General features: G+C 39.4%; 1 protein-coding gene across 5 annotated transcripts in view; it reads left to right on the top strand.

Moving 5' to 3' along the window:
- The window catches only part of LOC135205481 (protein Mo25-like), a 49,245-nt gene that overhangs the window by 19,836 nt on the left and 5,052 nt on the right, over positions 1-24,357 (top strand). For all 5 annotated transcript variants that reach the window (XM_064236193.1, XM_064236191.1, XM_064236190.1 and 2 more), the window contains exon 4: positions 8,825-8,943. In XM_064236193.1, coding sequence (XP_064092263.1) covers positions 8,825-8,943 — 119 coding nt within the window. The remainder of the gene's footprint in view (positions 1-8,824; positions 8,944-24,357) is intronic.

Genomic DNA, 24,357 nt, shown 5'->3' with positions numbered 1-24,357 from the left:
GAGTTTTGTTTGATTACTCTTTCTGATTCCAAATTGATAACTTTGAGTTTCTTTTTTACCTTGGTTTTGATTGTTTTAAGAATGATATCGTATTCTCCAGGAAGAGAGTATGGTCATTGTAGGTGTTTATATTTAGGGTGAGACAGTGTGTTTGTGTGTGGGTGTTATCCCTTTGTCACCCAGGAACATTGATCCTCTTGTTTGTTTGCTACGTCCATTAACCCTTGCTCCTTGTACACTGGTATGACAAAGGTGGCGTTGACAGCTCTGCTACCTTCTCTCAAGTCACAAGGGGATTAAGAGCATGTGGAAGACTCATCTGCTTCATCAGAAACTTCTCTTAACGGATGCCCCTGTTGCTGTTCCTCAGATTCCTGCTGGTTTCGCTTATATAGCTCGTGCTGCAAATGTAACCTTTAGGGATACCTGCTCAACTAAATCCTTGATGGGTGTTGTAGTTCCTTATTGCCTGACCAGGTGAAGTGCAAGAAAAAGGCCAGAAGGCAGCCCACTAACACACGTCACAAACAGGTTGTTGGCAAAGAGTAACAAACCACAAACCACAGTTGGTCCTACAGGTTCTACAGGTTCAACATAAAAAAGAGGATCGGAACTAGATTAAACTGTTAGCAAAAGAAACAGATTGGAGAGAGGAGTCAAAACAAGACTAAAACAGTATCCTTAAACTACTTTATTAAAATAATTTACATTAGTGTTTACACATTTATACAAATGAGTCAGTACATCAGGAATTATTAACATCTGAAATGTCAGATCAATCAAAAGTAAACATAAAAATTTTTTTTAAAGAAAAGCAGCATACAGAGTTGGTGAATAACAACCAGAATTAAATCATTACTCAAAATGAGTCTATATCAGAATTAAACACTTATTCACTTATAATAAAATGAACCAACCGTACAATTACATCATTATTCCAAATTATAAAAATAAAAATCATTCATGTTAAGAACAAAACATTAGATGACTTAAATACATGACTTTAAACATTTCTGAATTTTAGGCAAAACAAGGGATCATTAGGTTAACCTTAAAAGGTCACACTTATCCCAAGGATATTACAGCTTATGGCACAGCTTCAACAACAGACAATCCTATATAGGTCATCAATACAGCTCCATGCTGCCAATGAGGTTACCCTCCACACAATGTCACTCCCCAGTTGACAAAAAATACACCAATGCTGCCCAATGAAGCCACTCTCCAAATGAAGTCTTTCTCTAGACGACAAAAATACCTCAAACATCCAGGTAGCCAATACCTGAAGCTGCTGTATACTGGCCCTCAGGCAAGCATGCCTTAGACTCTGCTGCTGGGAGACCTGAGTGCCTCTTGACTGACTCCTCACACCCCACACTCCACCAAAGACACCTCTGCTGCCAATGTGGTGAAACATCAACACGAGGGAGGACAACAAAATAAAGGGAAAAAAATGAACCAGGATTGTTCCCTTCAAACAACCACTCGAACCTCACACAAATCAACAACTATAAGTGGAGATTGAATCTTTGGCAAGTGCTAAAGTATTGTAGGAAGCACAGGTTAGGGCTACCAGTAAATCACTGACTTGTATTTAACACGTGTGTGTGTGTGTTTTTTTTTTACTGCAATGTGGATACCTAAGAAAGATTAAATGTTCTTCACTAGTGATGTTCTTTAAAGAATGAAGGCAATCTCTGTGACCATCTGCATGGGTGGAGTGGATGGATTAGTTCATGAACTTGCTCTTGACCTGACCCTTTTGCTTGAGCTTTGTGATGGCTGGTCATCGACTTGGTACTCTCATGAGAGAAGGATCAACCTTGACTCATCTCATTCTGTTGTTTCTCTCTAGAGGATTGGAAAGAAGACTCCACTCCCCAGTTTGAATTTTAGCCTAGCCTAACCCCTTTTATTTACAAAAATGAATAATCTACCCACCTGTACGCTTTCTCCAACTTCAGTATACTCCAGAAATCACCTTAGAACAACAGCACAACAAGACTTACGACCCAAAAACTCCTACCAGACAGAGAGCTCTCCCCTACCAACCACACACCACCAGCACGTGCTTTCTACTGCACCGTGTTATTGTTTACATCCCCCCGACGCCGCCGGCAGCTTGTCTATGATGTCACAGCCTATGACGTCACAACACAACTTAAATACATCAACAGACACCTAGAATCAACCATATGCTGTCCATATGTAGGACACCCACCATATTTCAACAATGCATGAAATACCAATAACAATTATACAACATATAATCACACTTATCTCTTTCTCCCTCCCCTCGGACTGTTTCCTAACCTAGTCCCCTCTTAATTTCCTTCATCCTCCAACTCTTTACCTTCTACATAATTTCTAATACATTCCCCTGAAACTCCTGCTTTAGTTAATACATCAGCCACTTGCTCCTTTCCTTTTATCCATCTCGCCTCCTTTATTTCCCCGGATTCAATGGTTTCCCTTATTGCTGCAGTATCTATTTTTAATCTCTTGCTACTTACACTAGTGCTCGATTTGATGGCGGTCATTAGTGTTTTACTATCAGTGTTAACCAAGGCTTCTAAATTTCTCCCTCCTACTACCTCTTCCCACAAATGCTTGAAATATATCAATCCTAAAGCTTCCCCAACACTCAGGGCTTCGGCCTCAATGGTGGGTTTTGCCACTCCTGGATTTCCTAGACTTCCACCATATGGGACTTCTCCTCTTCCCATCTGTCAAGGAAATGATATAACCCAGTCGAGTATGGCCATCTTCTATGTTTCCAAATGAAGCGTCTGCATAGGCTTCCCAATAAATCCTTTCTTCTTCCATCTCACTTATTGTAACTTTGCCCATCATGCTCTTAGTTTTTCTCACAATTTTAATAAGCTTCTTCATGTCCTGAGTTGTTCCTTCTTTAAATGCTTTACGTAATTCGCTAACATCGTATGATATTTCTGGCATCATGTGTAGTGATACCCAGTTCACCTGTCCTACCACTGATCTATACTCAGTTAACTCCTTTTGTTCTAGCACTCTATTACCCGTATATCTTCTAGCCTCTGGTTCTCTTATAGAATTTATATACTGCCACTGATTAAGGGAAAATCTATTCTCCTTCTGCTCTATTACTACTCCTATATACCTGAACCTTTTACTCTCTTGTTCTCCTACTCGCAATTTCCCTTTCAATTTCCCAATTGTTTCCTTTAAGAATCCTTCAGTTCCTCCGTAGCAAAAATCATCTACGTGTGTACACACAATGCCATTCAATTTATTGTCCTTTTTCCAAAAGAATATATTAGGTTCTAGTCTACTTCTCTCACCTTGAAGCTCCTTCACTACTTTCATCACTTTACAATACCATGCTTTTGCTGCATCCTTGAGCCCATAGACGGTCTTCTTCAACTTCCATAATCCCCTCCAACCGTTTTCCCTCGGTGGCTTCAAATACACTTCTCTTTGTATCTTGTCACCTTGTAAATATGCAGTTTTGACATCCAATGCATAACAATTCCAATTTTTCACCTTTACTATGGTTAGACAGAATTTTAAGATTTCAGCATTGCACATGGGAGCGTCCTTTTCCCACTTTGCCATCTCTTCTTCAAACCCTCTAGCTACCAATCTTGCTTTACATATCCTTTCCCCCCCTTTTATATTTTCAGTTACTATCCATCTTGTAGATATAGCTTTTTGTCCAACATCATTTACCTCCTCATATACCTGGTTATCTCTCCAACTTTGAAGTACTTTTTCTTTAGCTTCCATTATGCTTCTATTTTCAAATCCCAGCAACACCTCCTCTACATCTTCAATTTTTTCTACCTGACTATAATCCCTCAAGTTAACCCACCCTTTGTCACCTGACTGTGAGTCTTGTACATTGTATGAATCAGCCCATGCTTGGCTTGATCTTTTTCCTGCAAGACCTAATATAGTCCATTCTTCTACTTGTCCTGTATCGTTGTTTATAGCTCTAACTCTATTTCCCTTTTTGAATTTTGGTATCTCTTCCATTAACTCGCCTTCTATTGACCCACTTTCTCCGGTATCTTCCACTGTTTCCTCCATCACCTCTCTTTCTATAGTCTCCTCTGTGTGTGCATTCCTTCTCCCACCTACTATTATCTCCTCTCCTTGCCAATCTACTTTCCCTTCATTTGGGCCATCTGATCTACCTTTCACACCAGGGGATTTATCTATTCTAGCAGATATCTCTTCTGTATCTGGTGATCGTCGTTGAATCCTAGTCACATGTATCCTTGCTACTTCTCATAAAGAATCCCCATGTTTGACTATTATTGTTTTCCCCGATACTCCCACTACCTGAGCAGGTCCTCTCCATTCATTTTCATTTTCCCTCTTATAGAATACCTCATCTCCTACCACTGCTTCTTCAAATTTATGTTCTCTGATGTTTTTGTTTAACGCTATTCTTATTTTATTACGTCTCATTTTTTATAAATGCTTCTCTGGCCTTGTACATTGCATTCAGTGTGTGTCTTACCATACCCTCTTCCATCCCTTTTTCTCTGCTTGCAGGACTTAAACTTTCTTCTCCCATTAGGTTAGGCAGTGAAGGGTTTTTTCCAAATACTATTTGGTTGGGAGAGAAACCTCCATTATTCATTAAGCAGTTCCTAGCACTCACTACCCATTTCAATGCTATGGACCAATCTACTTCCTCTTCCTCCATCATCTTTCTTACACTTCCCTTGATCATGCCTATGGTCTTTTCACATAATCCGTTGCTCCACGGAGATTCTGATGCTGTGGCTAATACTTTAATATTCCATCTTTCTGCCATCCTCCTTACTTTTTCATTTTGAAATTCTCCCCCATTACCTGACATTATTTTGGAGGGCGCTCCAAATATAGCAAACCAGCACTCAAAAAGTGTCTTTATTATAGTTTCTGGTTTCTTATCTTTTATCCAACAGGCCTGACAATACCTCGTTGCCATATCCACTATTACCAAGAACTTTCTCTCTTTTATCTCTCCCACATCCATCGCTACAACTTCATTAAACGTTTTACTCCAAGAAAAGCCTACTACTGGTTTGGCGGGGCTTTTGTATCTTTTACAAACCTCACAATTTTCAATCAGTTCCGTTAGTAACTTTCTTATTTCCTCTTTCTCTTTCGATTAACCCATTACTCCATTGTGCTTCCTCTGTTAGCATCCATATTTTATCTCCACTTCCAATCCCAAACTGTAAATGTAATTTCTTCATTGTGTTCTTAATTTCCCTCAGATTCTTTCCCTTCCAACCCTCCAGTAATAATTCCTCTACCTTCCTCCTCCTTATAGGTACTCTTAAATGACCCTGTTCGTCTTCTCTTAACTCTACTTTCATTCCCCTAATTTTAATTCTACCCGGTTTCCAGCTTGGCGCTAGTAAATCCTAATGTTAAGACCTCAGGTTTGTTAGTTATGAAAAATACAAAATAGTTACAAATTTGGTATATTATGACACAATTTTCTTTCAAATTTAGGGTCATACCCATTTTACTCATGGTTTGCTTACCTATCAGCCAGGGTATATCACCCTGCAGAATTTGTCTTCAAATAAAACTTTCTGTTTTTTAGTATCACAGGTATTTCTATTATTCCTTTGGACTTATAAGATGTCTCACCAAAATTAAACACTTTATTAGACTCTGTCTTAGTGTCCCTCATTCTCCTCAACTCTTCCTGACTCAAATCCATGACAATACGTGCTAGTCACAATTCCCCGCAAACTGTTGATTTACACTGTGTCCAAAATTTCATCAACCACCTCCCACGACGCTTCCACTATTTTATTAACTTCTCCTACATAAACCTCTTCTTCTTCTGTCCCAGTTTCTGTTTGCAGCTTATTTTCTTCTAGTCTTGTTTCAGTTTTCTTCCTATTATGAAAATTCTGAGGACAATCCCTAGCCCAATGCCATTCTGAGCTGCATATTGCACATACTGTTACCTTCCCTTCTTTGTTTATAGGATTTCTACTACCCCTACCTCGGTTCCATCTTCCCTGATATCTCTGGTTTTCCCTCCCTCCCCCAGAACTGGCATTGCCTTCTGACAACCCCCACCATTCCCTTTCCTCTTTAGTCCCTAATCCTTCAAATAGTCTTTTCATTGTTTGCGACACTGTTTCGTACTCTAGCTTTTCTTGCCCACAAGCCGATAATACCATTTTTTTTTATTTTCCGTGAGATTTGCTTGCTCTATTACATGATAACCCTTGACTTCCCCTTCAAGGGCACCTTTCCCCATTGCTCTTTCACACTCAAATGCTGCCTTCTCGTATCTAATTAAATAGTCTGCCATCTTTTCACTAGATTCTCTACTTATTAGAAGGTATCTTTTTATTCTGCTGTGATTCTCCATTACTGAGTCTTTTAGATAGGCTTTATCTAGTTTCTCTAGGATTAACTGTGGACCCTCTGTACCAGTAAGTTTATCTCTACCTAATGCTTCCACTAGCTCTCGGGCTTTCCCTTTTAAGCTCATTCTCATTTCTATCGCCGGGTATTTTGTATCTTCTCCATACAACAATAGCCAATCTTCGGCTTGACCTATCCATTCATTGTATTCTTGTATCCCGCTAAACCTAGGACATTCTCTTCTCCATCTAGTAGTCTCCCTTTGTTCACTGTCGGATCCAGGCATCTTTGATCAACCACGCTCTGCTACCAGTTTGAATTTTAGCCTAGTCTAACCCCTTTTATTTACAAAAATGAATAATCTACCCACCTGTACGCTTTCTCCAACTTCAGTATGCTCCAGAAATCACCTTAGAACAACAGCACAACAAGACTTATGACCCAAAAACTCCTACCAGACAGAGAGCTCTCCCCTACCAACCACACACCACCAGCACATGCTTTCTACTGCACCATGTTATTGTTTACATCCCCCCGAAGCCGCTACCATCTTGTTTATGACGTCACAGCCTATGACGTCACAACACAACTTGAATACATCAACAGACACCTTCTAGAATCAACCATATGCTGTCCATATATAGGACACCCACCATATTTCAACAATGCATAAAATACCAAAAACAATTATACAACATATACCAATAACAATTATTGGTATATGTTTTTCAGAACCAGCCTGGTACTTGTAGGCACATACCTGTGACTAGTATCCAGATCATCACTAGCATTACTGTTGACCTGTACAGAGTACCATCCTGAATCACCCAGTTCAGCACCATCCAGTGTGGAATAGGTAGCATTAGTGCTTTCTTCCTTGCTCAGATCAGCCAGCAAAGACAGCTGGCTGGTACTGTGACTAGTTCTAGGTCTTGGAACAAAGAAGGGAATTGTCCTTGGTCTCCTTCAGTGCATTCTGATCATGACTGTATCGGGAAGTCTGTTCTAGACATAGTCATGATCCTCAGAGAAGGTGCAGTGTTGGATGGCATGTTCTCTCCCTCTTTATTACTTAATTAGGGAGCCCTTCTGTACCTGTTTCAGAGCCTTTAGGGTTCAAGGGTCCTCTGTTTATGGAACTGCATCAGGTAAAGTTGGACCTGTACCTTTGTGAGGGCTGTGGCCATGGATAAATGGCAAGGGTCTTCTGTTCAGCCCGGGCTGGTCCCCTCTTCCGTAGTGCATTCTGAGGAACTGAAGAAGGTTGAATCCATTATCTACTTTATCTATATAGATCAGAGAACTCAACCTGAAGTTGCATCCCAAGATTGTTTCCTCTTCCTCTGATGACAATAAGGTGTACCCCTTTAAGAGGACTTATTGTGTATGGATTAACAAACTTTTTAAATAAATTTATTCCCAAGAAGTTGCCTTGGTTATCAAAGCAAGAGCCAAGGAGTTTGTTCAAGTGTTATGTGTTTGACCTTTGGCTCACCAGTGCTAGACTTGAGACTTGAGAAATACTAGGGCAAATTCAGGAGGTTATTGCTGGCTAGAGACAAATTTGTCCTTCCTCTCATATTAGTCAACATATATACACCATGTTGTATCCTTCAATGTTAATATGTGTTTGTGAAAGCAAATGTAGCCAAGCCTTCAGGAATGGCCACTTTGACATTGGGATTACGGAAGGACATTCCAGGCCTTTTGAAAAGGTCTGGCCTCATCCAAAGCCCAACCAATTGCCCAGCAATCCACTTAATTGAAAAAGTGGCCAGGGGTCTTACTGGCCCTTCCAGGCTTTGGTGCACATGCGAGGAAGGGGAATGTGAAAGGTGGAGGACATTAAGGTTGGTAGTCCTCCTTTCTCACAGTTGAGAGTTGGGGGATTCCTTTTACACCATTGGGCAGTACGGCAGTGGCTCCTCTGAAGATGCTATTGTTCTCAGATACGCTGAAGCTTGTGGGCAAACGAGGCAACTTAACTCTGCCACAATACACCCCTGTACTCTGGAAATGCATGTATTGTGGAATCAGCTGATGGACCATTCAGAATTCCTTATGATCAACAGCACAACTGTGGAGGCATGCATAACAAACAGTCAGCAAGGCAGGTGATTAATTGGGACATTGGCCACACTGTCAAGCTGTCAGTGAGATATATCCCAAGCAATCAGAATATTCTTGCATACCAGCTCGGTTATTGTTGAAGAAGATATGTAAACTTAAGTATGTAAACATATTAATTCCTTACAGCTAAATAAATTATCTTATTTATAGTATAAACATGAACTCCATAAGCTATGTTGTACTATAAGTATGCATTTTAGTATTTGCAATGTTAGTTCATGGTAATTATTCAAACCTGAGTCTAGCAAGTAATTTAGGGAATCAGGTTGATTAACATATTCTGTGATGAGTTACTTAGCTTTCATCAGCATTATTTTCCTTGCAGGGTAAGAAGGATGTAGCCCAGATCTTCAATAACATTCTTCGCAGGCAAATAGGAATAAGGTCTCCAACTGTAGAATACATTTGTACGAAACCAGAGATACTCTTTACATTAATGAAAGGGTAAGTTTCCTGTTTTTAAAAGTGAAGTCAATTTATGTTTTAAGTTGGAAGGAAGTTTCTTGTTCACAGGTATGATTGAATTATTGTTAAGGTTAAGGGGGCCGGCCGGAACCCCTATACAGTAATACCTTGGGTTACGAATTTAATCCGTTCCAGAACCTGCTTCCTAACCTAAATGGATTTTCCCATAAGAATGTTATAAAAAGCAATTAATGCGTTCCACCCGACCATGAATGACCATTTCAATTCATATTTTTCCATTTATTTTTGTTCACTAAGGTTGAAAATTCGTGTAGGAATTACATAAAATTATAAAATTGAAGAATGAAATTAAATATAAACACTAGATTTAATATGTATGCACAGTAAAACCTGAACTTTACCTTTGGCGAGTGTGGCTGCTGGCTTGACAGAGACGGGAGGAGGGGAAGGGTGAGGAGGAGAGGGTTAGGGCTTGGGAGGGAAATCTCCCTCCGTGAACACTTCTGGAAGACTTTCTGGTTCTTTCTCTAGAGAGCACCGTTCACTACGATCACTAATTTTACGCTTGCGCGACACTCTGTCGTCTTTCACAATTTTGAAAAAATATTTTTCTATGGAGGCTTGCTTTTGCCTGTTCTTTAAAATTTTATAGAAATGACCCACCCCATTATCGATAAACAAATTTGTTGCACTCTTACGAGCCTTTTCGCAAATGATGCTCTACTTACGGAATCTCCTGCCAGCTGCTTCTCGTTTTATCCAAACCATGAGCAAATTTTCTACATCGTCGAGAATATAAGGCCGTTGTTTCGTCAATACTGTGACACCTTTTGATGCTTTACTGGCTTTAATTTCTTCCTTTTTCTTCAAAATAGTGCAGATCGTTGATTGCGACCGCTTGAACGAATGCTTGCAATGCTGTTTCACCGTCGCTCGCCATTTATCATGCATTTGAGGATAATTTCCTTCTTCATTTTGACTGTAATCACTCCTCCTTTTTTCTTATGCTTTCCTTCTTGCTGCTTGCCTTCGTCATCTTGGGAGCCATTGTCTTTAGTATTTGGGTAATAGTAATGATAAGCACTATCACGGAAACACAACACGTGCGCAAATCACTAAGCAAATTTGAGAGCGTATCACGGACAGATGCGTTCAATCTTACCGCCAGCGAGATAGTGAAAGAGTTATGGTTTAAAAAGGGTCAAGGGATGCGTGGGAGGAAGTCACGTGACCCTCGTTAAGTTTTGGCCGAAAAAAATGTGTCGTTCGAGATCCCACGCTCATCCAATGTCCGATGTAAACCAAAGCAGGGCGTTAAGTTTGGCCGAAAAAAAGAAAAAAAATGCGTTCGCAGATCCACGCTCATCCGATGTCCGATGTAAACAAAGCAGGGCGGCCTCCCATGATGGAAATTCGCTGCATTCCGTATTCCATTGAAATTCGTATTCCAGAATGAGGGCGTCACTTCGTAAGTTAAAAAATTTGTATACTAATCGGTTCGTAACCCAAAGTATTACTGTATATGGTTGTATAGGGCGAAAAATGCAGTCATGAAAAAATTCATGGAGCTTCATATGACAATTGAGAATATGTATATGAAATATTTCGTCAAAATTCCTCTTACTTTCGTAGTTACAGGGTAATTAGTAAACATAACTCAATAAGCCTAAAACATTCATCCGTACAAGAAAATGCAATATTTCTTCTGTTATCGTAAATTTTGATAATTATTGTCAAAGAAATTTTGAGAAATGGCATCTGTAGAGATTCCGTGGGTCGCAAAGGGGAGTATCAACTGTTCAACCATGATCAGTAGAAGCACAGACTTCAAGTAGACTACACGTTCGAGTTTCACCTCTGACATTCGCTTGCTTTTACATATGCTTTGACATTCGCTTGCTTTTACATATGCTTCTCTATGTTTCGGCAAGAATTTCATCATGCCAATGAGGAAAAGACAAGGAAAACATCTCGCTAACGTAAAGATGAAGAAAATTCGCTCTAATATGATTACAGAATATCATAATATATGCGATATTAGCATAGTTAGTGAAGAGAGAGAGAGAGGGTTGCGTAGTAAGTAGACGCGCCCGTCTTGCCTGAAGCACACGTCACACTGTCCCCAAGGCTACGATCTTTGAGCCCAGGGATCTTAATTTATGATAAATAACATAGTTTTGGTTTATTAATACCCAAAAAGGAATATGAAATTCATAATAATCATGATTTATTAACATTGCCTGTGTAAAAAAGAGAGTACAACTTTGAATTTCACCTCTTGACATTCTCTTGCATTTACGTTTGTTTATTTTTGTTTCGGCAAGAATTTCATCATGCCAAAATGGAAAATACTAGGAAAACACCTAGGTAACATACAGAAGAAGAAAATTCGCTGTAATAAGCCGAGTTAGTGAAAGAGAGAGAGAGAGTTGCGTAGGAAGGAGTGCCCCGTCTTTCCTGACGCAGTGCCCCAAGCTACGATATATGAGCAAAGGGATTATCATTTATGATTAACTTATGATAAATAAAATAGTTTTGGTTTGTTAATACACACAAAAGAAATATACATTATAATAATCATTATTTATTAACATTGTCGTTATAAAAATACGAAGATAAACTTTGAACGCCCATATCTCAAAACTATAGTTATTGACCTTCAAAATCTATCTTCTCACTTAGTTTTAAAGCTGTAACATTGGAATTTGGTATATAACTCAGAAAGACATTATAGAACAATCAAATGAAGCCCTTTTTTCTCTTTTTTTTATATAAATTTTGTTTTCCTAATATATAGGGTTTATTTTTTTACCATAATGAAAAATTCATATCTAGCAAAAAAATGACTTTTAGAAAAAAAACTCCTCATTTGATTGGAGGACTACATCAGGTCTATATATGGTAGTAATCCCAGGTCTTAATATTAAATATCAAGGGAGGAGATAGAATTTGAAAAATGGTTATTTTCGGGATAAATCGCCCTGGCGTCACAAAACCGAAGGTCAGAGGCGAAAATCATATGCGGTTTGGAGATGTCTCAAGTCACCTTATTAAGTGGTATGAATATCAAAGTCCTGTCCTTAAAGAATGGCATTAGCCGGCCGGCCCCCTTAAACAATAGTAAGTGTTTTTATATATATCATTAAACATTACCTTAATTTAATTTGTCTAACCTTAAATCCCCAAAAACCACGCCAAAATTTACCACAGTGGCAAACCTGTTACCTTCTAGTCTGTCCGCCAGTTGGCAACACTGCCGTTTAACAGTTACAAAACCTTCCCTTGAAAATCAATTGTTAACAAGCGCCCGTGTTGTTTACATCACAGCCGCTCTATAAATTTCCGAAACCTTTTGTGCTGTCAAAGCTATCGTTATTTGTTGATGCAGCTTTATATTATTTATCGTTATGAAATCCACGAAATTAGTGCAAACTTTATTTTTTCATTGTTGATTATATTTTATTTTGACGAACTTTTGCGCGACCTGACTTTACTCAGTGACCTATTCAATGGATAGCCAAGATAGTTTGGCTTCCTTCTGCTAGCAAAATCAGGAATTGCCAGGTTTGTGGGACAAGGATGAGTAGCAGGGAGTATGACCCCCCATGACATTTCCAACTCTTGTTGTTAACAGGTTTGTGATCTGATTTCTCATTGCAAATTATGTAAGTCTTGGTGTGACGCCCCCTGGATGCTGACCCCTTGGCGTGGGTAGGGGGCTTAGAGACCAGCAGCTGAGCCCTGATGCCTGGTGGGGTTGCTTTCTCACTGGTCGTTGAGGCCCAGCTGCTGATCCAACTAAATTAGTCAGACATTTTCCTTATTTCTGCAATTTTTTCATTCTTACTACATCCTTCTCCTTCACATAATATTTTACTAGCATTTCAGATTAATTATGTGGAATTTTCCACTCTTTGTTGAATTTTACTGCTTAGGTGAGTCTGAGAAGGGATCATGTTTTGGAAGGGGTTTGCATTCGAAGCTAATTGTGGGAGTTGTGGTGGTTGAGTCGCCACCTGATATGGTTTGGACCCAAGAGGTAATGATGGGACCCTCCCATTGCTACCTTGAGGGCGCAACCATCTCCAAACATCAGCCCATCGGAATCCATGGGGGGGGGGGGGGGGGGGGGGGGGGGGGGGGGGGCTGGTGTTTGGGATGGGACTCCTGGCTTTTGTCCGGAAGCCCACCCGTACGTTTGGAGTGAGGAGTCGGTCCTCATTAGTGTGGGCAGAACTCCCAGCAGGCGGATAGGCTTATCCTGCCCCACTGCAAGCGTATTGGTGCTATCCCGTAAGGGTAGGGTATGGGGTGGACCATTGGGAGTCTACTCTCACTTGTGCCATTGGTGGAGAATTTGAATACCTGACTGACCCACGATACCTTCTTGATATAACCAAGCAGTCTACAAATATATTTGAGTTTATGGATATCGACCAATGTTTGCCCTCCCCTGGATCTGACGACTTAATGGCACTGGCGACAACTTCACGCATGGACAAGGATATGAGCTCAGCTATCACACAGAACCATGTACCAAGACACCAGGGTGCTATTAAAACTGGTGGATTTGACATGAATAATAGTGCTTTATTGCAGTAATGCAAGCGTTTTGTTGGACTGTGAGTGCTTGCACAGTGTTGCAAAACAGTTTGGTAAGGTGGAGAGGATTAAAATGCTTCTAGAAAAAGACAAGCAGTCTTTTTCTGCATACATAAGATTTTCCTCTCCCCAAGAAGCTAGTGAGGCACAAATAAAATTAAATGGCCACATTCTAATTGACTCTGTTTTAAGCACCAAGGTGTTTTCAGTGAGGAATTTGAAAGATGAGCCATTCGATTTTGTTCCTAAGAACTAAGAATGTGGACCAGCAACATATACCAGGATGCTTCCTCCCCCTATATGGCATGTTGCCAGTTATAAAGAGGGAAGGGAAAATTTCATTAAAGCTGCAGAATGTATTGAGAACAAAGTGGGTTCTATTCCTATTGGTAATCTGAAACGATTGGGAAAGAACTTACTCATAAAAGCAAGCAATGAGATGCAAGCTATTTTATTATCAAAGTTTAAACCCCCCAAAAAAGGGGAAATATTGAGGCTGTAACATCGCACAGATTCTTTAACACACTGAAAGGGGTAGTTTATTCCAGAGACTTGCATGTTTTTAATGAGGAGGAGATTCTCCTAAGGTGCCCTCCTTGTGTATCTCTTGTAAAAAAATTCGGAGGGGATGCAGCTATGCTTTTAACTTTCTCCTCCAATTACTTGCCTGATACCATCAATGTTGGCCATGAGAGGATGCAAGTCAAAAAAATATAAAAGAAACCCTAAACAATGTCACAAATGTTTCGAATATGGCCACATTCAAGACTCATTTGGAGACAATAAGAGATGTTCTGTGTGCTCAGCCGAGCATGACAATTTGGACAAGTGTGAAGCAGCCTGTTATTGTTTCCAGTGCAAGGGTGATCACTCTCCAAACACTAGGACTTGCCTCAGATACAGGTTTGAGCAAGATGTGTTGGCAGTGGCAGATAATGAACATCTCGGCATCAGTGCAGCAAAGCGTGTGGTAATGGGGGCTAACAAGAGTGCCAACTCTACTTTGCTTCTGTAATAAAGTTGATGAAGAGTTCTAGCAATGAGAGGCCACCAGTAATAGAATCTAACAGTAAGCATCGGAAACCTGTTTCTACTTGCACAGGAAATAATAATCGGAAACTTATGTCAGCAAGTGCTTTGAAGCCCAATGCTAAAAATTGTTCTTCCAAAAGCATGGACAATTTATCCTCTCAAGTTGATACAAATGTAACGGTTGCAAATTCAGCCCCATACAAATGTAACGGTTGCAAATTCAGCCCCTAAGCAAAGTTTGCAAATGTCCACAAATAATAATATCACCAAGAAGCAACCAAAGGAGTGGTCCAAACTAGAGAGATCTAGCTCGGATCCATCAATTATCACAGTTGCTAAGAAACATGATAAAACTAAAGCTGCACCCACCAGGAAGCGTATAAGAAACACGTCCCCAAATAATGAAAGTTTTATCATAAAAACTTCAAATGGGTACAGTGTTCTGGAAGAGATCTCTCCGCCAAGGAAGATAGTTCCGAAAGCAGATCCAGTTCAAAGACATGCGAGTTCTCATCAGTCTTGCCGCCCCAAGACTAATAGCAGTAGTGATGCACATAATCACAGTAAAAATCCTAAGCATCAGCCTCTAATTCAGAAATCTGTTTGTCGACCAAGAACCCTGATCTCTGATCTCTTATTAAGGAGAATTTTCCTCTCCACCCTAGGATCAGTACTGTACTTCCCCTCCAAAGAGTGGGAAGTAGTACATTACCACCTTAACATTCAAGTTCGATGTCCTTCAGTGGAACTGTAAGGGTCTCAGAGCCCGGACTGAAGACTTTAAAGTTTTAATGCATGAATTCAATCCAGGGATTGTATGCCTGCAGGAGACTTATGTTAGGTAACTCCTTATAATCCTGGACTTGATTATGCTATTTTTAACTTTTCCCCCAATTGGTAATCGTGCCCATGGAGGTGCTGCAATTAATGTTAATAAATCTCTGCAGCACTCCACAATACAGTTAAATACAACTCTACAAGCTGTTGCTGTCTCAGTCATATTAGACAAAAGGATAACGGTTTGTTCATTACACCTCCCACCAGACCTTACTTTTAACATTGGAGATATTCAGTCCTTGATTAACCAACTTCCCACTCCTTTTCTCTTATTAGGAGATTTTAATGCCCACAACCCCCTTTGGGGAAGTCTGTGTTTAGACAGCAAAGGGAAAATAATCGAGGACCTTATTGACATGAATGATGTTGCCCTATATAACAATGGGTCAACGACCTTCCACAGCATTCATAATAATCATTTCTCTGCACTGGACCTTAGTATTACCTCAACAAATATCCACCTTGACTTTAACTGGTCTGTTAATGAAGATTTGAATGGAAGTGATCATTACCCGATCCATCTGAAATTGTTGTAAATGCTCCATCTGAAACATTACCTAAGTGGAAGGTAGAGGATGCTGACTGGGACAAGTTCAGTAAAGGAGTCAATCTAGATAGGGAGTTTTAAGTCATTTCATTCTCACCTGGATGCCTATGACTATTTCATTGAATCCACTGAAGAGTGCTGAGGGCTTGATTCCCAAGACAAAAGGTAAACCTCGTAGACCTGCAGTTCCCTGGTGGAATAAGACGTGGTATTCTGAGGAAAGTCACTAGGAAGTGCTACCGACGATACAAAACTAGTGGCTCCCCTCAGTCTAAATTAATCTATAATCGTGCGTTAGCCAAGCAGCAGTGCTTTTATAAGAAAACCAAAAGAGAAAGTTGGCTTCACTATATCAATGGAATCAATTCCAGAACTCCATTGAGAGTGGTGTGGCGCAAAATCAGGAAACTAAGTGGAAAATTTGTTGCATCACCATTACCCTCATTAAAAGTCAATAACACTGATCACAGAGCCCACTGAAGTTGCCAATGAGCTGGGAAAACACTTTTTTCAAGTTTCCAGCCCTGACAATTATTCTCTAGAATTTCAAAGAATTTGGAATGGCGAAATGACTCTGAAATTTGAATCTGGAAAATCTGAACCATACAATCACAAATTTTCATAAGAGAATTTCAGGAGGCACTCTCTTCAACTGAATCAACAGCTCCAGGGGGATGATTCAGTTTTATATGAAATGCTTAAACACCTAGATGATACCAAAAAGTATCTACTCAAGATTATAAACAAAATATGGGAAACTGGAATCTTGCCCAAGGACTGGAAAGTATCCATAATTGTTCCCATAAAAAATCCTAATAAAGACGCTTCCCAAGCCACCAGCTATAGACCAATAGCTCTTACCAGCTGTGTGTGTAAGCTGATCGAAAAAATGATAAACACCAGATTAGTTTGGCACCTGGAAACTTGAGGACTAATATCTCCATTTCAATTTGGTTTCAGGAAAAATTGTTCCACCCTTGATCCCTTGCTGAGGATGACCAATCAAATCCAGCAAGGACAATGTCAGACTGTTGGCGTATTTTTCGACCTTGAGAAAGCATATGACACTACTTGGAGAATTGGCATCATAAAACAATTGCACAAGATGGGCATATGTGGAAGAATGATTACATTTGTATATTCCTTTTTAACAGAGAGATTTTTTAAGGTTAGAGTGGGCAACACTCTCTCCCAACCTTTTGTGCAGGAGGAGGGTGTTCCACAAGGAAGCATTTTAAGTGTAACACTTTTTTCAGTGGCAATAAACTATAGTCCAACAAATATCATCACCTTTTAAATGCTTGCTTTTTGTTGATGACCTAGCAATATACTGCACAAGATATGATGCCTTGTCAGTATGTAAACATCTGCAAAGGTCTGTTAATGCTATTACAAAGTGGGCTGATGAGAATGGTTTTAAATTCTCCTCCTCTAAAACAGTTTCTGTAAGATTTACTAGGTGCCAGCGTGTGGAAGAGGTTCCCACACTTAGTTTAAAAGGATCTATCATTCCTTAAGAAAATGAAGTGAAATTTTTGGGAATGACCATTGACCAAAAATTGACATGGGTCAACCACATAAATATCTTAAAGATTAAGGTTAAGGGGGCCAGCCGGAACCCCTATATATGGTGGTATAGGGCGAAAAATGCAAAGTCATGAAAAAATTCATGGAGCTTCATATGGCAATTGAGAATACGTATACGAAATATTTCGTCAAAATTCCTCTTACTTTCGTAGTTACAGGGTAATTAGTTATCGTAACTCAATAAGCCTAAAACATTGATCCGTACAAGAAAATGCAATATTTCTTCTATTATCGTAAATTTTGATAATTATTGTCAAAGAAATTGGGAGATGGCATGGCATCTGTAGACATTCCCCGAGTCTAGAAGGAGACTTCAGGCTCAGCTACCAAGTTTCCAGTCCTGATTTAGTGCGATCACAGACTTCAAGTAGTCTACACGTTCCATTTCACCTCTGCCATTCGCCCCGCTTTAACGTGTTTTTATGTAGTTTCGGCAAGAATTTCATCATGCCATGAGGAAAAAGACAAAGAAAACATCTCGCTAACATACAGACGAAGAAAAAAAATCGCTCAAGTATTATTACAGATATCATAATATATGCGTAGTTAGTGAAGAGAGAGGGGAGGGTTGCTTAGTAACGCCCCCGTCTTGCTTGACAGCACACGTCACACTATGCCCAAGGCTACGATCTTTGAGCAAAGAGATCTTCATTTATGATAAATAACAAAGTTTTGGTTTTTCAATACCCAAAATGGAATATGAAATTCATAATAATCATGATTTATTAAATTGTCTTTGTAAAAAAAGAGTACGCCTTTGAGTTTCACCTCTTGACATTCTCTTCCATTTTACGTCCATTTTACGTTTGTTTATCTTTGTTTCGGGCAAGAATTTCATCATGCCAAAAAGGAAAATACAAGGAAAACATCTCGCTAACATACAGAAGAAGAAAATTCGGTGTAATAAAGCCGAGTTAGTGAAGTGAAGAGAGAATGAGAATTGCGTAGGGAGGAGTGCCCCATCTTGCCTCAAGCAGTGCCCCAGGCTGCGATATATGAGCAAAGGGATCATCATTTATGATTAAATTATGATAAATAAAATAGTTTTGGTTTATTAATACACAAAAAAGAAATATACATTCATAATAATCATTATTTATTAACATTGTCTATATAGAAATACGAAGGAAAACTTAACGCCCGTATCTCAAAACTATACTTATTGACCTTCAAAATCTATCTTCTCACTTAGTTTTAAAGCTAAAACATTGGAATTTGGTATATAACTCAGAAAGACATTATAGAACAATCAAATAGAGCCCTTTTTTCCAATTTTTGTTTCGTATTTTTTTTATAAATTTTTTTCTCCTGATTTATAGGGTTGATTTTTTTACCATATTGAAAAATTCATATCTAGCAAAAAAATGACTTTTAGAAAAAAAACTCTTCCTTCCATTGGAGGTCTACATCAGGTCTATATATGGTAGTAATCCCAGGTCTTAATATTAAATATCAAGGGAGGAGATAGAATTTGAAAAATGGTTATTTTCGGGATAAATCGCCCTGGTGTCACAAAACCGAAGGTCAGAGGCAAAAATCATATGCGGTTTGGAGATGTCCCAAGTCACCTTATTAAGTGGTATGAATATCAGTCCTGTCCTTAAAAAAGGGCATTAGCCGGCCGGCCCCCTTAAACAATCTCTGAATATTTTAAAGGTTGTTTCTGGATTTAGTTGGGGAGCTGATAAAAAATCCCTGCTGAGACTATATGATGCGTTGTTAATAAGCGAATCCCACAGGAAAATGATAGTCAGAAGTCCAAGCGCTTTCGTCTTTACACAGACATTGTCAAGGAGCTAATGAAGTACAATTGGAGAGAAAGGTGTCAGGTACAAAACAAGATCAAGAATATCAGATGGTTAATTGTCAAAAGGGTAAAAATTAAAAGTGATAATCCATGATTATCGGTTTTACACGGTCACAAACCTAAACAAATTTGACCCTAACCGAAATTACAAAGTATCTTTGCAGTCCAAAACATGTAAAAACTGAATATATTAATTTTGTTGCTCATATTTATCTACAACTTTTTTCATTATGAAAGCATCAAGTTTAGATAAACCAAGACTTAAATTTAGAACATTTCTATTTTACTTGATGAAACAAGATTCAATGATATTCCTTTTAACTGTGTCATTACATGGGATTAAGGCTCTTGCTTGACTCCAGTTAATAGGATGGTCTAAATCTCTCATATGTACGAATAATGCATTCGATATTTGCCCAGTTCTCACAGAATATTGCTGCTGTTTGAGACGTTGTGAAAGAGATTTACCGGTCTGTCCGTAATAGACTTTATCACACTTTTTGCAAGGAATTTCATATATGGAGCCTTGAAGATCTTCAGGAGAATTTTTGGTACTAAACTCTTGACATTAATATTACTGAAAACATTTATGTTAAAAAAGCTTTAAAATTCTAGGAATATCAAAAAACCTTTCATCATAGGGTAATTTTAGAATGTTATGCTTACTAAATTCAAGTTTGTCATTAGTTGAATAAAAATTTTGTCTAGCTCTTTTTCCATGCCACATCTACAAAAGTCCTTGGGTATTTAAGTTTCAATGCAATATCATAAATTGTTTTAATTTTAGCGTCAATAAACTGCGGGCTACAGACACGCAAAGCCCTTAAGAACATCCCAGAAAAAACAGAATTTAACATTTTGATGGTGATTGGAGTAGTAATGAACAAAAGAGGCAATGTTAGTTGATTAACCATCTGGTATTCTTGATTTTGTTTTGTACCTGAGACCATTCTCTCCAATTGTTCTTCATTAGCTCCTTGACAATGTCTGAGTAAAGACAAAAGCGCTTGGATTTCTGACTATCATTTTCCCGTGGGATTCGCTTATTTATGAAGTCTCATGCATCTACTGTGATTTTTTAAGCATGACTCGTGTAGATCCAAGCTAGACTATGGCTGTCAGATTAATTCCTCGGCTTGTAAAACCAGGCTGAAGGAACTGGACGTTCTATACAATATGGGGCTGAGAATATGCTCAGGGGCTTTTAGAACTTTGCCTGTTGAAAGCATATATGTTGATACTAACCAACTTTCCCTTGATCTGAGAAGGCAAGAACTAGGATTAAGGTACATGGCTAGAATTAAAAGTGCTCCCAAAAATCCCTCCTTCCAGGTGCTGAGGGAAGCAGACTCACAGGTCTTTTCTGGTATAAGAGCATCTAGACCATTCCAAGTTAGACTAAATGAAGATGTTAGGGGTAATCATCTTAAATCCCAGAAAGTCATGGAAGTAAAACATCCTGTGTATCCTCCATGGCTTATTCCAGAAGCATCCGTATGCAAAAAAGCATATAAGAAAAAAGACTGTCCTGAGGAAGAGATTAGGGGAAAATTCTTGGAGCACGAAATAGTTTTAAGCAGACTGAGGATTGGACACACTTATTTGACCCATCAGTTTATTTTAGAAGGTGGCAGCCTCCCAGTGTGTGCTTGCGGCGGCGAGATGCTAACAGTGGAGCACATTCTGGTTGCTTGCCCCAGATATTTTAACCAGAGAGGGAGATATCTTAAGGGTAAATCCCTTTGTGATATTTTGGGAGATGAAGCAGATATTTCTGCTCTCATCTCCTTTTTAAAGTCTATAAACATTTTTAATAACATTTGATTATTTTTTATCTATCATATCATAGATATATATATCTATTTATTGAGCATTTTCTTCATTCATTTCTCATATGGTAATTTATATATGAACCATTTTCTTCATACACTTATTAACTCATTTATAATGTAATTTATTTACTTTCCATTACAGCGCTGAATGGCTTCTTTGGTCCCAGTGCCTGGGCTTTTGCCCTAAAACTCATACATCCATCCATCCATCTTGGTCTGACGAAGAAATTATGGTGTATGTTAAGCATCAAAGATGCAGTGTAAAGGATTGTCTAAGGAGAAAAAGAAATTGTTAGCTGAACCTCCATCTAATGATTTCCTTGACACTTGTGTGCTCATGGTTCTGTTTCTTTGTTTTCGGTATTGTGATTCAGATTCTGAATTAATTGATGTTTTGCCACCTGTACAACTGGTAACTAATGAAGTCGTTTCTGAATTTGACTCAAAATTTTTGGTGATGGAAACTATTTGGAATTGGAACGAAATTTGAAACATTACACCTTATTTTAGATAGACATATTTCAGCCAAGCTTTAACAAGCTGTCAGAAAATTTTGAAGCAGTTTTTACTAGGATGTCTAACAATCTTTTAGATTAATTTTCAGCTTCTCATCGGGTAGCTGTCAACAGCCCCCTGGGTAATGGTGCGACATACCCGGTTTGTGAACCTGGTCATGGCAAAGACTTAAGGGGGGATCTGGTCCGGGCAGGTGCCTGACAATTCTTTACCCATTGTGTCCCCTGTTAGTCCCGTAACAGTACCAAAGGGCACTTAATTAAGAGAAGTGGGGAGGGGTATTAGTGTTAACCTAAGACAGCTGTTGTCAAACTCAGCCTTTTTGAGCCACTAAGGCATTGGCCTTGTTTACCCTGGATTTTCCACACCGTTGCCACTTCTCCCAAGGTAGGTACCTCTCTCTCTCTCTCTCTCTCTCTCTCTCTCTCTCTCTCTCTCTCTCTCTCTCTCTCTCTCTCTCTCTCTTTTCTTGTGTTCAGCCTCTGACCACAATTCTTGATTTGGTTTGGAGCAAATCCTTATAACTGTCCTTTTGCTTACTTTGGTCTTTTCATCTAAAATTACTGATTAACTTTATAAATTCTTTATAAATTATTTCCTTAGTCTGACTGTGCTGGCGGGGGCAGCGAGAAGCGGGAGATGTTTACAAGGTAGTTCCTTGACACGGAATGACCTTGTTGGGCTGAGGTGGCAACGGAGAACTAACCCAGTACAGAGGTGTTGTCAAATCTCAGGAAAACTTTTAATAACATTCATTTTCCCATCAAAAACTTAGTCGTTCTTAAACATATGAAGTTTTTATTATGAAACAGAGTAATTACCATATAAGGCAGTCCCCGGGTTACGACGGGGTTCCGTTCTTGAGACGCGTTGTAAGCCGAAAAACGGAAGCGGGAACATTGTAAAAAAATCCTAAGAAAACCTTACTTTTAATGCTTTGGGTGCATTGAAAACTATGTAAACTGCATTCTTATTGTATTTTTCATCCAAAAAAAACTTGAAATATTGATTATTTTGCATTTTTGGTGTCATATTTCTTCTGCCAGATCAGTGTTGCAGGTGTCATAACCCTGGAACATGCGTCGTAACCCTGGAAATAATTTCTGATGAATATAATTGAAAAGCGCCTTAACCTCGGAACGTCGTAAGCAGAACCCGTCGTAACCCGGGGACTGCCTGTATTTAGTTATATTTAGTTAGTATAAAAAACATCAGACATTTCTTCATCACTGTCATGGTGTATTTAGAGAACTGTGGCAATTGGGCGGCCAATGCCTTAGTGGCCAAAAAGACTGAGTTTGACTTTAGTCGTCACGATGTTACTTTGGGGGAAGTTTCACAGTTAGGTTCTGACGATGATGATGATGAAGTGGATTCATGTGATACCAGTGTTTTGTTGAATGGCCGTCATGACATTGAGTTCAGGAAACTTTTTGATTTAGTTTCGAGTTTTCTTCCTCAGGCGAGGCCTAAAGAGCAGAAGCAGCTTTTGCCTCACTGTATAAAAAAAGTGGGTTTTTCTTGACAGTCCTTTCCATTTGTGGGAATTTTTAAGTTTTCCCTTTGCTCAGAGGTTCGTGAGGGTGAGGGCGGATGTCGCCATTAAACTTTCGAAGGTGATCGGGGAAGGGAAGAAGCAGCTCTCTCCCTTCTACGACACCAGAGAGGTGTTTATCAGGTAGCGGATAATACTTCATTCTCTCGACCCCTCAAACCAAATCCTGATTTTGTCCAACTTTTGGGTTAACCTTTGCTTTCCAAGGCTTCGGTCTCAAGTCTCGCCTGAAGACTTTATTGCCATGGAGTCTGTTATGAGCTTCTTGTAGGAGACTCAGTCCTTCAACATATGGGTCCTCGAAGGTCTTTTTATGTTTGTTAAGGACTTGGGGTTTGTTCCTCCCAATGCTCCTCTTTTTGAAAAATTTTGCTCATCTATTTCGATTGCCTCTGTACATCAGAATGAGCTTGCCACTTAAATGCAGGCCTTTCTTGTTTCTCTAAGGCGTAATTCGTATTTGTTGCAGTTACCTTCTTCTGTTTCAGAGATGCAGAGAAATTGTTTATTGTCCTCTTCTCCTTTTGGCGATTCCCTTTTTGATATGTCTGTGCTTTCCGAGGTTTTGAAAGAACATCAAGGCGATGCCTCTTCCGAAGCTCACTGGGCCCTTATCGGGCTTTTTTCTTGGGTTTTCCTCCCATTTTTTCAAGATGGAAGAGTAAGTTTAGTGCCAGACTTGCACCTTCTGCTCCAGCCCAACAACCTCCTCCTCCTGGCTTGTTTCTTCCGAGTAAATCATCTTTGGCTTCTGATGCCTCGGCTTCCTCCTCTGGCACTCGGCGGAGGTCCTTCTTCCTTGTCAGTGCGTAATAATTTTCAGAAGTAGGAGTCATTACCTCGCCCGGAGACTGTAGTAGGAGCCTGTCTCTCTCGCCATTGGTCAGATTGGCAGGAGAGAGCAGTGGATGCTTGGGTAGTGGAGGTCCTAAAGGTAGGTTACAAGCTCCCTTTTGTTTCGAGACCTCCACTTTCCACTTTTGACGATTTACTGGTTCAGGCCAACTCTAGGGAAATCTCTCTGGTCGAGGGAGATAGTTCTGTCTCATTGTGTCGAGTTTGGCATTCGAGTCAACTTCGACAAGTCCAATCTAATCCCTTGCCTGATCATGATTTA

The sequence above is a fragment of the Macrobrachium nipponense genome, chromosome 24 (genome assembly GCF_015104395.2).
Source record: "Macrobrachium nipponense isolate FS-2020 chromosome 24, ASM1510439v2, whole genome shotgun sequence".
NCBI lineage: Eukaryota > Metazoa > Arthropoda > Malacostraca > Decapoda > Palaemonidae > Macrobrachium > Macrobrachium nipponense.
Note: the sequence above shows the minus strand (reverse complement) of the source record. Positions and strands in the feature narration are given on the sequence as shown.